Raw genomic sequence first — 12,435 nt, forward strand, 5'->3', positions numbered from 1 at the left:
ATATACAATAGAGCTACCTATTCCCATGGACATTTACTTCTTACTGAAAAAATCGAGTTTCCATTGCAAATTATATTGAATATATTAAAATATCCTCCCATGCTCTCCCCCTACCCTCAGGATAATGCACCCGAGTTGGATGAAGGATTTATTGTCAACATCACCGAGGTTTACCTAGTGAACTCTGACTTCTCTGAAGGACAACCAAGTGTGCGGAGGCCTGGAAAGGAAGTGGTTGAAATAACAATTGAAGAAAATGATGACCCCAGAGGAGTTTTTAAGTTTCATGTTACTAGAGTAAGATGTACTTTGATATATTAATAGTAATACAGAAACTTATACTTGCTGATTTTGCAAGTGTCAAATTTTCTGCAAAATTGTCTTTGCTTGCAGATATTTACAATTGTCTGTCCTGAAATTTATCTTTTAGACTAATTCTTAGTTCTCTTTGAGGTAGAGCAAAGGATTATGTATATTTTCACTAAATTTAAGTGTAAAAATTTGGAAGACCTATTATGCATACATATAGATGACTATTAATTTCTGCTTTGATGAATCAACTAGAAGAAATGTCAGAGGAATAATAAATTTAGAGAGATGATATATAAGATGATATTATTGTCTTGCATTTCAATCTGTTTTCTTTCCTTAAAGGATGCTGGTGGTGGTATTACTGCATATGAGGTGCCTCCACCATTGACCCTTCTTCAGATTCCTGTCATCCGACTGTCTGGAAGCTTTGGGGCAGTAAGCGTTTATTGGGAAGCAACACTGGGCAGTGCTGGCCTCGAAGACTTTAAGCCATCTCATGGAATTCTTGAATTTGCAGAGAGACAAGTATGCTACTCATGAATGTACTAACATTTTGGGGCTCTTGAAGTGTTTTGTAGGCGTCTGCCAAGAAATGTGCAATAGTGATAGCTGAATATATTACACTGTAAATGTCTCAATGTCAAGCCAAAATGAAATTTTATTAGTTGATGTTGTAATTTATAAATGGACATGGTAAGAACAGAGACAAGAATTTCATCCTTTTCTGAACTTCCCCATCTGATTCTGTTTTAAATGGAAATTATAAAAGTAGATAATAATTAGAAAACCTAAAGATATATAAAAAATTGCCTAATTAGTCATATTATGACTAAAATAAACCTAAAATAAACCTAAAATTCCTCTGAATTTTAGGTTTTTTTATTCTGCTTATTTCTTAATGCTTGTAAATGCAAATATCTATTTTATATCTACACTGAAAAGTGTGCATATTTATTACTTAACATCCAAAACTTCTATCATCATTAAAAAAAGACTAAAATGAAAGAAAAGTAAAAAACTGGAAAAAACACAAGAGAACAATATTCTAGATTTGGGCAAATCAATTTTAATTTTATAAAATGTTCTTCAGGAGTCATAAATTTTGCAAAATGAACATTTTGTAATAAAAATAAGATGTTTCTGAAAATACTCAACTAAAAAGGTCATGTGAACAACCATGAAAATGTCAATAACTTCAAATAGCAGTATCTATCCACACGAAGTTGATTTTTGCCTAGACGAATCTGCATAATATGTGCCAACTTATCAGTTGTCCTTAGGGTGGCATTAATGAAGCTTCAAGATAAGTATATATGATCTAGATTTTCCTACACATAAAGGCCTATTATATTTGAAATGATGAGTTTTAAGCAAAATCAGAACTTTAAAGCATTTCCTGTTAAAAGGGAGTGGTAATACAGATTTTTACATTAAAAGCAGACACAAATAATGATTTTTAATTGAAATAACCTATCTGTATGTTATTTCTTTATGCTTTCCTCTCTCTCTTCTCTCTGTGCTTGTGATTGAAGTCCCATAATTTAGCAGTGTCTTTAGGATCCTCATTATTTCTAAAGTTAATGTCCTATAGGGAAAGTGTGTTCTGTATTCTACACTGTAAATTTGAAGTGCAGACAATTTAATGAGCTTCCATTTTAGTTTTTGATTTTGTTCAGGGTTTTGCCTCTCTTTAAGTGTGATGCTCAGATTTGTCACTTTTCTGTTGTTAAATTAAAGGTTTTAGGTAGAAAAAAATTTTCTGGTAAGTAACTGTGCCAACGTACTGGGATTTTCCTCTGAGCTACAGAAAAAGCTTTAATATGAGACACAGCTAGGATATATTTACAAGTATTAGTGAAATCACATAGATCCAGGCAAAGGAATGATACCCTGTTCATAACCATCTATGAACAAAAAATTGGATTTCTTTCTACCATAATCTGCCTGCATTACGAGAACAATATTTGAAATCAAAGGGATTTATTTTAATTAACACTATGATGATTGTTAGGGTACCATTTTATATCATGTAATATTAATACCATGTATATAAAAGTGTATTGCAATGAGATTAGCTTTGAAAACAATTTTAAAATGCATTAAGAGAATAGGCCATCATTATTTTTGCATCTATAAATAATACTATCTTTTATTACATACATAATTTACTTTAAAAATAATAGACTAAATTTCTGATTTAAAAACTACATAGCTATGGCATCAAAATAGTATTATGAACATAACAGGCAAAAATATCTTGCATTTTTTCTTTGTGCTGTTTCTATGTTTCAGCTAAAAATTTAAAATACATATGACAGAAGTTACTCATTGCATTGTCTTTTTCCCCTCCTTATTCTCTTTTTCTCTTTTTTTTTCTTCCTTTTCTTTCTCAGGTTACTGCAGTAATAGAAATCATCATAATTGACGATGCTGAATTTGAACTCATGGAGACATTCAATATTTCCTTAGTCAGGGTGGTTGGAGGTGGCAGACTTGGCGATGATGTTATTTTAACTGTTGTTATTCCACAAAATGACTCTCCATTTGGAGTATTTGGATTTGAAGAAAAGACTGTAAGTTAAATATGCCTTTACTAGGCTACTACATCCCGTGATTTTTAATAGAAACACATCTTTTTTTTATTTTTTATTTTTTTATTTTTTAAATTCTTTTTTTTAAAGATTTGTTTATTTATACAAGCACTGGGTACAGTTAGAAGCGCGGGAGGGTGAGAGAATTCACCAGAGCGGGGAGCAGAGCAGGCAGAAGGACTGACGTACACTGCTGAGGGGAGCAGCAGGCAGCAGGAGAGGTCTGTGCGCCATGTGGGACCCTCCTCCGGTGGCCGGGTTGCAGCCGGGGATTGAACCGGCCCTGCAGAGGCTGCAGGCAGCTTTGCAACCCAGCGCTCAACCGCTGCACCACTGGGGAGGCCCTCATCTTTTTTTTTTTTTTTTAAAAAAAACTATTATCCTTCACTTAAATTCTCAAGGGTGTTTGGTTGTTGTTGTTGACTATTGAATTAGGGGCCAGTTTCTCACAGTGCACAGTTTGATTATAAAGATAATTCTGGCATTAGGTGTTTACAAAGGGGAACAGATTCCTATTTATTGGGTGTAACAGATCAAGATAAGCTTTCCATCCGTATGTCCTGTCCACCTGCTTTGTTATCGGGGACTACCATATTGGTCACAAGGGAAGAAGCTGTCATAGATCTGGATGTTACATCCTGCGATGGGCTTAGCTGGAGAAGAATTTATATTACTTATCCTTCTGGCACTCTTTTTTGACTTCTATTAAACAAAGCACAGTCACCAGGGATCATGTGTTTTTCTGTATTTTTTCTTTTTTCTTCCGTCTTCTCATTGGTTGTCTACTTCTAAGCCCTGCAAGAAGGAGCCCAATTATTGTTGGCTCAAGCACTGATAGAGAAAAAAACTCACCCTGTTTGGTGACTAAGTATAAAATTATTTTTATGTCTTAAATATAAATATAAAGTGCTATAATCCATATTGTAATTATTACTACATGATGAGTATGTCACAATTACTGACTTTACTTTGAAAGGGAATTTCAAGATGAAATAATCATAAAACTACTTAGATAATTCTGATGCACACAATAACTTAATCTGTCTTCATGTTTCACCATTCTCTTCATTTAGTCATAGGCCATCAGTAATTTCCCATAGATCACTTTCAATGAGCAAATTTCTCTCATACCCATTGTCATTACTGTTGTGTGGATGTGAGGCTAGACCTAAAACTTGCCTGTCTCTGGGCTTCTCAGAAGCTCCAAAATTTTAATATACCCTAATAATGGTCTAATGATGTGCTCATTGAAATTTCAACTTCGTAAGAATAGGGAACCCATAAGAGGTACAAAACATACTTCTTTTGTAGCTAATGAGACTCTTTTTCTTCCTTGGGAAAGGAATAAGCAGAAATAATATTCGTGGCTTATTCACAAGCGAGCACATGGGGATGTTTCCCAGGCAACATAGAAAAGTCTGGGAAGTACAAATATGTATAAAGAGTAAAATTATCCATAATATTATTATACTATCCAAAGATGGATATTATTAACATCTTGTATTTCCATCTGAATTTTGAATGCATATAAATATGTAATTTAATTTCTAGAAAATGTCAATCAGATCCTGAGATTGGATGAAAGTGTCAGTGGTTAGTAATCAAACTTCTATTTGGGGAGCCTTAAAATAATGTTTTTGCTTTTAACTTTGTCACTCTTTTGGACTTAGTCACTGGGCAGTGTGTTTATGTTTCTCTTGCTGTTAGGCAAGATGAATAGAAATTTCTATTCATAAATAATTTTTGTGTGTAGTTTATCTTAACTGCTGTCATATTCTTTAGTGCACAAACTTTACTGTGCCCTCATTGTGGGTACTCATAAATTATTGTAATAACCTCCAATTTCCAATTTGTCTTATAAAGAGAGTTAAGATACCCAATCACTACTGTGTTATTCTTCAGAACTGTTATAAGGAGTAAATGAGTTGACACATTTAAAGCTTAAAACTGGGCTTCATAATTAAGAAGTGTGACTTGTTATTGTTACTGTTGGTAGTATCAGTAATAGTTTGTTACTCAGCCCTTTGTGTCTGCTTCTCTTATATCCTATCTTTTTTATTGCTGGTGGCTCTAGATAGTATGTATTTTGCCTCTTAACATAGATCTAATGCTATATTTTGCACACAGAGAACATTCAGTCAGCACTATTTGGTCAAACATTAGCTAGGATCGAAAAATATTGAGAAAAAATTTAGTCAAATCTGTCAGTTAATTAGCTACTCATAAGGACAATGTGCTAAGTATACTACAGCTCTGAGAATAGCAGTGGCTCATGGAAATCTACTTTTGAAACCCAAACTGTTATTAAATCTGTAGTAACAAAAAGAACTTGTATATACAGTTTTTTTGGTAATGGATTTTTTAAAATTTAATATTTCTGGTCTCTGAGTAGTCTGAACAGCACTGGGTATGGAGTCAAAGAAATCTGAATTAGAGTAGAGGTTTTTCTCTTCCAAATCTATTGTGGCCATCAGATTGCTGAGATTTTCTGTGAAGTTTACATAATAGAAGCTCAATAAATATTACTGGCTCAAAATTCCTCTCATCACTAATGCAAATTTCACTGAAAAAAAACAAAAACCCAAACAAGATTATCTTAAGTATCTTGAAATTAGAAAGCTTTGTATTATTTATTGTATTTACATAACAGATATTATAACTCAATATGCATGTTCTTCAGAGTCAATATAGTTGAGTAATTCAGTTGAACCAGCTCTTTTAAAGGTTTCCTATGTAAATAGTTGCAGGTAAATTAATTTTACCTGCACTGAATTTCCTTCTCTCTTTCTGTTATGTTAATAAAACCTCTTTTAATTTGGACTTACTAAAGTTGAAAAACTACAGATAATTTAGAGGCAGTTTAGGTTTACTGCATACAAAGAATCCTAAAATCTTACTATCTTGACATCATGTTTGTTTCTTATTCATGTAAGTCCCCTAGTTAGGATCTTACAGACTCCTCCACATCGACTGGTTGGTGTCTCAATTGAGATTCAGCCACTTACTATTTTGCAACTCTGTCCCCTTCTTGTGCTGGGAGTTTCCTCTAGTCACCTAGTAAGTGGAAAAGAAAGGGGCACATATGAGGATTGTGTGGGGTTGATAGCCAGACTGTTAGTAGCATCCTTCACTTCTGCTTATGTTCTGTTCATCAGAATTCAGTCCCTTTCTCTACGTAATTGCAAGAGAGACTAAGATAGGCTAAGTAACTGTGTGTGTATAGCTAAAGGGAAACTTGATGTGGCAAAACATTTTTTTTCTGACATGTCATTGTAACTCAACTTGAATAGAGTTCTAAATTTAAAGACATTACAGTCATAAATAAAATCAAAGTACTGTTTGGTTTTTTTTGCTCTTTTTTTCACCCCACTGGATTTTATTTCTTTCAGGTATTGGTTGAAGAATCCCTGTTGTCAGATGACCCTGATTCATATGTGACATTGACAGTTGTCCGTTCCCCAGGAGGAAAAGGAGCTGTCCGACTTCAGTGGACTGTAGATGAGAAGGCTAAAGATGATCTCAGGCCTTTGAATGGAACAATTAATTTTGATGAGGTATAGTCAGCATCAGGACTCTTGTTTTTTATTAGTCTGTCTTTGATTTCCTTTTCCATAACATTATTTAGGATTTCATATGATAGTTTTCACTATCTCTGGAATTTTTTTGAAATCCATATGCACCATGGGGAAAATCACAAATGTAATGTGTGTGCATGCACACACACCCTCAGATGTTTGAAGTCAAATTCTTTGGTTCATATGTGGTCTCCATCTCATCATCAAAATATGTCCTCTGGTGGCTGAGGGCAAAACTGGTCAGCCAAGCCAGGTGGATACATCCATTGTGAAACGGCTGTCCTTCCTCCTGTAGATCAGGGTCAGTTAATCCTGCTTTTGTTTCCTTTTGGTTTCTAAACAGAGTCCAAATCTGATAGATGGCAAAAACATAAAATGGGTAGTAGAAAGATAACTTTTATAAGTATTAAACCTATGATTTTGGTCTGTTCACATCACGCTATGACCATTTAACTCTTTTTAAGAGGCTGGCTTTCAGTGTTTAAAAATTTTCTGTAAATGTGGAGTTTGTCTTAATTTTTCCCCTAATTTTTCTATTTAGAACCTAAATGAATTTTATGATCAGAGCTAATGTTTATGTACTAGAAGCAACACATACTACTAGCCAAAAGGGGCCATATTTAAATATTTATGGACATAAATATTATCCAGCTAATGAGAAACATTCAAAATTTGGCTGTGTCCAATCTGGAAAAATTCATTATTCCTCCCATTTGATGTAGACTGAGTCCCAGAAGACAATTGTATTGCATACACTTCAAGACACCATGTTGGAGAAGGAGAGGCATTTCACCATTCATTTGATTTCAGTTGATGAAGTAGAAATCTCTCCAGTGAAAGGTAAGAGAAATCACATTTTTGGAAATTAAAAATTTCCCCATAATTAAATCCTTGGAAAATCTAATGTAGTGATCCGTATTTACACAGATAGGTGATGTTAGGTTTTATAACTCCTAAAATGTTTACTAAAGCATAAAGATGTAATTTCCATGTGTATTACATCCAAAGAATTTTTACACTAAAATTATAATAATGTCAGTAAGGTCATATGTCAAAAATTCCATATCATTTAGCTGTGAATTTTTTTTTAACTAGAGATGTTTATTGTAACAATGTTTATAAAATAAAATATGGACACTTCCTGAATGAAACACCATGGGGGGGGGGCAGAGGAGGGACTGGTTATGTTTGGCAGAATGCTATGCAGCTATTTAAAAGGACATGGCCCAAAGAATCTTAATTACATTACAAATTAAGAACACTTAATTACATGGGTAACTGTTATGTTAATTAAGAAAGCTTCATACTATGTTCAGTGTGATCCCATTTTTGTCATTTTGTCAAAATCTGTTTGACATTTTAATCATGGTTTTGATTACCTGTATTTTCTAAAATATATGTATAATGCTCACATATTACTTTTTAAATAAATGTTATTTTAAAACAATGTTATTATATTTCAGCTTATCTATACCTGTTTTCATCTGAACAGAATTACTTAGATATTTTTACATTTCAAAAACATGCATAATAATTCTTATTTGCCAGTGGTCTATATGAATATTTCTTAGATTTGGAGAGAAAGGATTTCTAGTTTAAAAATGGTTTCATTGAGGTGCAGACAATAATAAACATAAAATAGTCCAGGAACTTTGAGATGGACATTTATTTTACTGTTAAGGCTTATTTTTGCCATGAAGTTCATTCTATGCAAGGGTCAAAAGAATGCGGTGGCCAAGGAAATTCTCAAAATTGTAGTGAATCATCATAATGAGAAGATTTGCTTTTTAGATTTGGAGAGAAAGGATTTGTGTTATTTACTAGATTTCTTTCCAACAAGCCTGTGAGGGAATCATGTTTTCGCACCATTTTCTTTCAGAAGTCTTAAGTTAGCTTAATTGTCTATATCACACACAGTGTCAGGGTTGATATTGTATAGACTGACTAGACACAAAACAGTAACATATTAGTAGATCAGGGTAAATAGTTTATCAATATAAAAGAAATCACAGTGTATGTCTGTTCCAAACCATGTAATGTTGGGTAGGTTATTTGCCACAATGTTTTCAGTACCTCAATGTGCTTAAACACATTAATTGATAAAATGAGGATAATGTTAGTACGAAACTTAGATGATTGTCGTGAGGATTCACTCCTGAGTAAAGTGCTTAGGACATTGCCAGATATATACTAAGTGCACATATGTGTTTGCTATGTAAGTGGCAAATGTCATCTTCAACCTAGGCAGTGCATCAATAATCATCCGGGGAGATAAGGGAGCCTTGGGAGAAGTTGGGATAGCTCCATCATCTAGGCACATCCTCACTGCAGAACCCTCAGCAGAATATAATGGTACTGCTGTCATCAGGTAAGAGCTTCACAATTTTTCTTTGCCTAGGTAGAGATTGAGTTTTATTAAAGTAATTTATTAAAGCATTTCTGTATCGCAGATCCAGTGTTCTCAACACAAACATAGTCTTCAAACATAATGTTTCATATATTGGTAACATTCTGTGGAGAGTAGAGCAAACTTTTGGTAGAAATTGAAGACATATTCTTCAATTTCTTGAATTACCTTGAAGCTTCTGACTGTTTCTCAGATGATTTGCACAACTTATGCGAAGGAACACAGAGGTGAATTGACAGCAGGAGATCTGTGCTTCCGGCCCAGTTCTGTCACTAACCACATAAAACAAGAGTTCCTTAATCTCCGTAAGCTTGTGTGTCTCAGCTGCAAAAATCAGCCTTTAGAAAATCATCTGGATCCCATATATTATGATCCTAACTGTTTTAGGGTCAGAGCCTGTATATAATTAAATTTGTATGATCAGAGGCAAATTTGTGTATCACAAATTTTTCTCATGAAAAATGGTATAGCAGCTCTCAATGAAGTAGCTAAATTTGACCTAATAACTTGATCTTTTTGGTAGTTTCTACACTAGCTTTGCATGTATGAAGTGTATATCTTTAGAGGACTTTGTTAAGCTATTCATGTTTTTTACTTTTGTATCAACATAGGTCTGTAAATACTGAACTCTATATACTTAAAAAGAAATCCCTTTAGAGCCTCCTTGGTGGCGTAGGGGTTTAAAGTCTCAGTGCTATCAAGCTCTCGCCAGCCACTGCAACATGAGTTCAATCCTGGCCAGGGAGGTAACCCCACATGGCATAGCAGACCTCTCCTGTCTCACTCGCTGCTTCCCTCAGCAGTGTATCTCAGTAGATCAGCCTGTTCTGCTCCCCATTCTGTGTCTGGTAAATCCTTTTACCCCACCTCCTCTGACCTACACCCCAGTTCTTGTATGCATAAATAAATAAAAAATAAATGAATAAATCTTAAAAAAAAAACAACAACAAAGAAATCCCATTAAACCTTCTATTTCCAATGTGGAGAAAAAGGAACTCTCCTGCACTGTTGGTGGGAGTGCAAACTGGTCCAACCACTATGGAGAGCTGTGTGGAGATTTCTTGACCTACTAAACATAGAGCTTCCATATGATCCAGCAATTCCACTCCTAGGTATTTACCCAAAGGACACAGAAACATCAATTCCAAAGAACACCTGCACCCCTATGTGTATAGCAGCACTGTTCACAATAGCTAAGCTTTGGAAACAACCCAAATGCCCAAAAATAGATGACTGGATCAAGAAGATGTGGTACATATATACCATGGAATATTACTCAGCATTCAAAAAAGATAAACACATGCAATTTGCAGCAACATGGATGGCGCTGGAAGGGATCATGCTCATTGAAATAAGCCAGAAAGAAAAAGAAAAATACCAGATGGTCTCACTCATAGCAGGAATGTAGAAAACTTAAATAAGGGACCAGGAAAATGAATAACTATAAGAAAGTGAAAATCAAAATCAACAAAAAACTATGAACCAGAGACACTCTATGGGTGGGCGGGGAGGGGCGGGGAGGGGAAGGATTGGGGTCAAAATAAGGGGGTTGCAATTGTATGGGGAATATAAAAATAAAATTTATTTAAAAAAAAATAACCTATTTTCAGTATTCAGTTTAGCCAGTACCCTCCTCAAACAGATTTACATGAGCTTAGTATTTTGGTAATTAGTGTCTTAGAATTATAAGACTTTCTATTTACCATTGATAGTTATTTAAATATGTGTTCTTGAAATAAATGAAAATTGCTTATTGTTGAAAAACAGCAAATATTTAGGAAAAGTCCTTCAGTAGAAACTTACTCACTCTACACTGTTGTAGCCTTGTCCGTGGCCCAGCCATCTGGGGGGAGATCACTGTGTACTGGAGGATAGTTCCACCTTCTGTCGGGAAATTTGTGGAAACAACAGGGAAATTAACAATGCAAGATGGACAGTCTGCAGCGATTGTAGTAATACAGGTAGCAGTGTTAACTGGTTTCTGTCTTGTCTTTTGGCTCAGTGTGTATGGTGTCTAATATGTGTGTTGTTGCTTTATGATTGGTAATTTTGCTTAAATGTCAGTTTCTGTTGTCAGTGTCTCTTTTTGTCATTGTCTAGACTTTGAATGATGACATTCCTGAGGAAAAGAGTTTCTATGAGTTTCAGCTCACTGGAGTCAGTGAGGGCGGAATACTGAGTGAATCCAGCAGCACTGCGAATATCACAGTAGTGGCCAGCGACTTTCCCTATGGACGGTTTGCCTTTTCACAAGAGCAACTTCTAGTATCCGAGAAAGCACAAAGGGTAGAGTATGAAATGCTTTTGATCTTTAATACCATTTTCATTTTTTATGTTGTGAGTGAAAAGAATAAAACATATTCTTTTTCATATTCCAAAGTTTTCACGAACTGGTTAATTTGATACCAACATCAATTTCACGTATAATTTATCTACTTTCATAAATTTATATGTAATTTTAACATCCTTAGAAACAGATCTTTTTAAGAGACAGGTACAAATTAAGACTTTTCCGTAGATTAAATATGCAAATCAGTAAAATACTGCTTCTCGCATAGGTCAACATCACAGTCTTCCGTTCAGGAGGATGTTTGGGCTCGGTGAGGCTGTGTTATGAGACTGTGAGCGGCACAGCCGAGGCCGGCTTGGATTTTATCCCTGCACCCGGTGAGCTCCTCTTTAAAGCAAGGGAGACGGTGAAAAACCTCTATGTTGAAATCCTTGATGATGGTCTTCCTGAAGGTCCCGAGGAATTTTCTCTGGTGATTACAAAGGTGGAACTCCTGGGAAGGTAAGAGCAAAGAGAAACTTGGGGGAATGAAAGCAAAAGGTGAAGTGAGAGTAAAGGCTACATTGTGTAGGGATTACAAGTGAAATGTAAACCATGCTTTTCCCTGCTCTAGCTCAGATTTATGTGACATTAGAGCAAGGCCTAGTAGGAAATGATGGTAAAGGCTACCTCTTAATGATGCAGTGTTGTAAAACATAATTTTTCCCCCTGAAAGTATGTTATTCTGTTGTTTGGCTTCTCTCTGGGAGGTCAGACAAATGAACATGATGTGGGTTTTGTAGTAATTTGGTGATGAAATAGAGTAACTTTTCCAGGCCTGAGCTCAGCTGGTGTGACTGAGTTTGCTTGCCCCTTTCTTTTTCTCAATCTTTGGGGAAGGACTAGAGTGAGTGAGTTCTTTCCTTGATCTCTGTGTATCGTCTTGTCTGTGACTGAGTCAATGAATTGGAAACCTGCCTGGTAGCAGTTCTAACATGAAGAACAAATTTGAGACAAAGAGTTGCTGGTTAATGTGCTCCATGTTTTCATTGGGGATTAAGAGTCCCTCTCATGATGTAGTGAAGCCCACTTGATTAGCCAGGGTGGAAAACACCTTAGCTTGCTGAATTACCCTCCTGGGTGCACCGTTGCACTGAGAGCTTGCACAGAACCTTCAACTGGAATGATGTTTGCATTCATATAAGACTTAAAGGAGTTTTTCTCATGTATGAAAATATTTTGTGTTTCTTATATAAAAACCGTACTATAAAAACTTTATTG

At 35.2% G+C, this 12,435-nt stretch overlaps 1 protein-coding gene across 4 annotated transcripts in view; it reads left to right on the forward strand.

Annotated features, from left to right (window-relative positions):
• Positions 1 to 12,435, forward strand: part of ADGRV1 (adhesion G protein-coupled receptor V1) — a 317,136-nt gene that overhangs the window by 157,124 nt on the left and 147,577 nt on the right. For all 4 annotated transcript variants that reach the window (XM_054688237.1, XM_037529850.1, XM_054688238.1 and 1 more), the window contains 9 exons: positions 121 to 297; positions 655 to 837; positions 2,706 to 2,885; positions 6,293 to 6,457; positions 7,201 to 7,318; positions 8,723 to 8,846; positions 10,708 to 10,846; positions 10,986 to 11,171; positions 11,444 to 11,676. In XM_054688237.1, the coding sequence (XP_054544212.1) occupies positions 121 to 297; positions 655 to 837; positions 2,706 to 2,885; positions 6,293 to 6,457; positions 7,201 to 7,318; positions 8,723 to 8,846; positions 10,708 to 10,846; positions 10,986 to 11,171; positions 11,444 to 11,676 (1,505 nt within the window). The remainder of the gene's footprint in view (positions 1 to 120; positions 298 to 654; positions 838 to 2,705; positions 2,886 to 6,292; positions 6,458 to 7,200; positions 7,319 to 8,722; positions 8,847 to 10,707; positions 10,847 to 10,985; positions 11,172 to 11,443; positions 11,677 to 12,435) is intronic.

Source organism: Talpa occidentalis, unplaced genomic scaffold, assembly GCF_014898055.3.
Source record: "Talpa occidentalis isolate TD23 unplaced genomic scaffold, MPIMG_talOcc4v2.1 talOcc4.6, whole genome shotgun sequence".
Taxonomy (NCBI): Eukaryota; Metazoa; Chordata; class Mammalia; order Eulipotyphla; family Talpidae; genus Talpa; species Talpa occidentalis.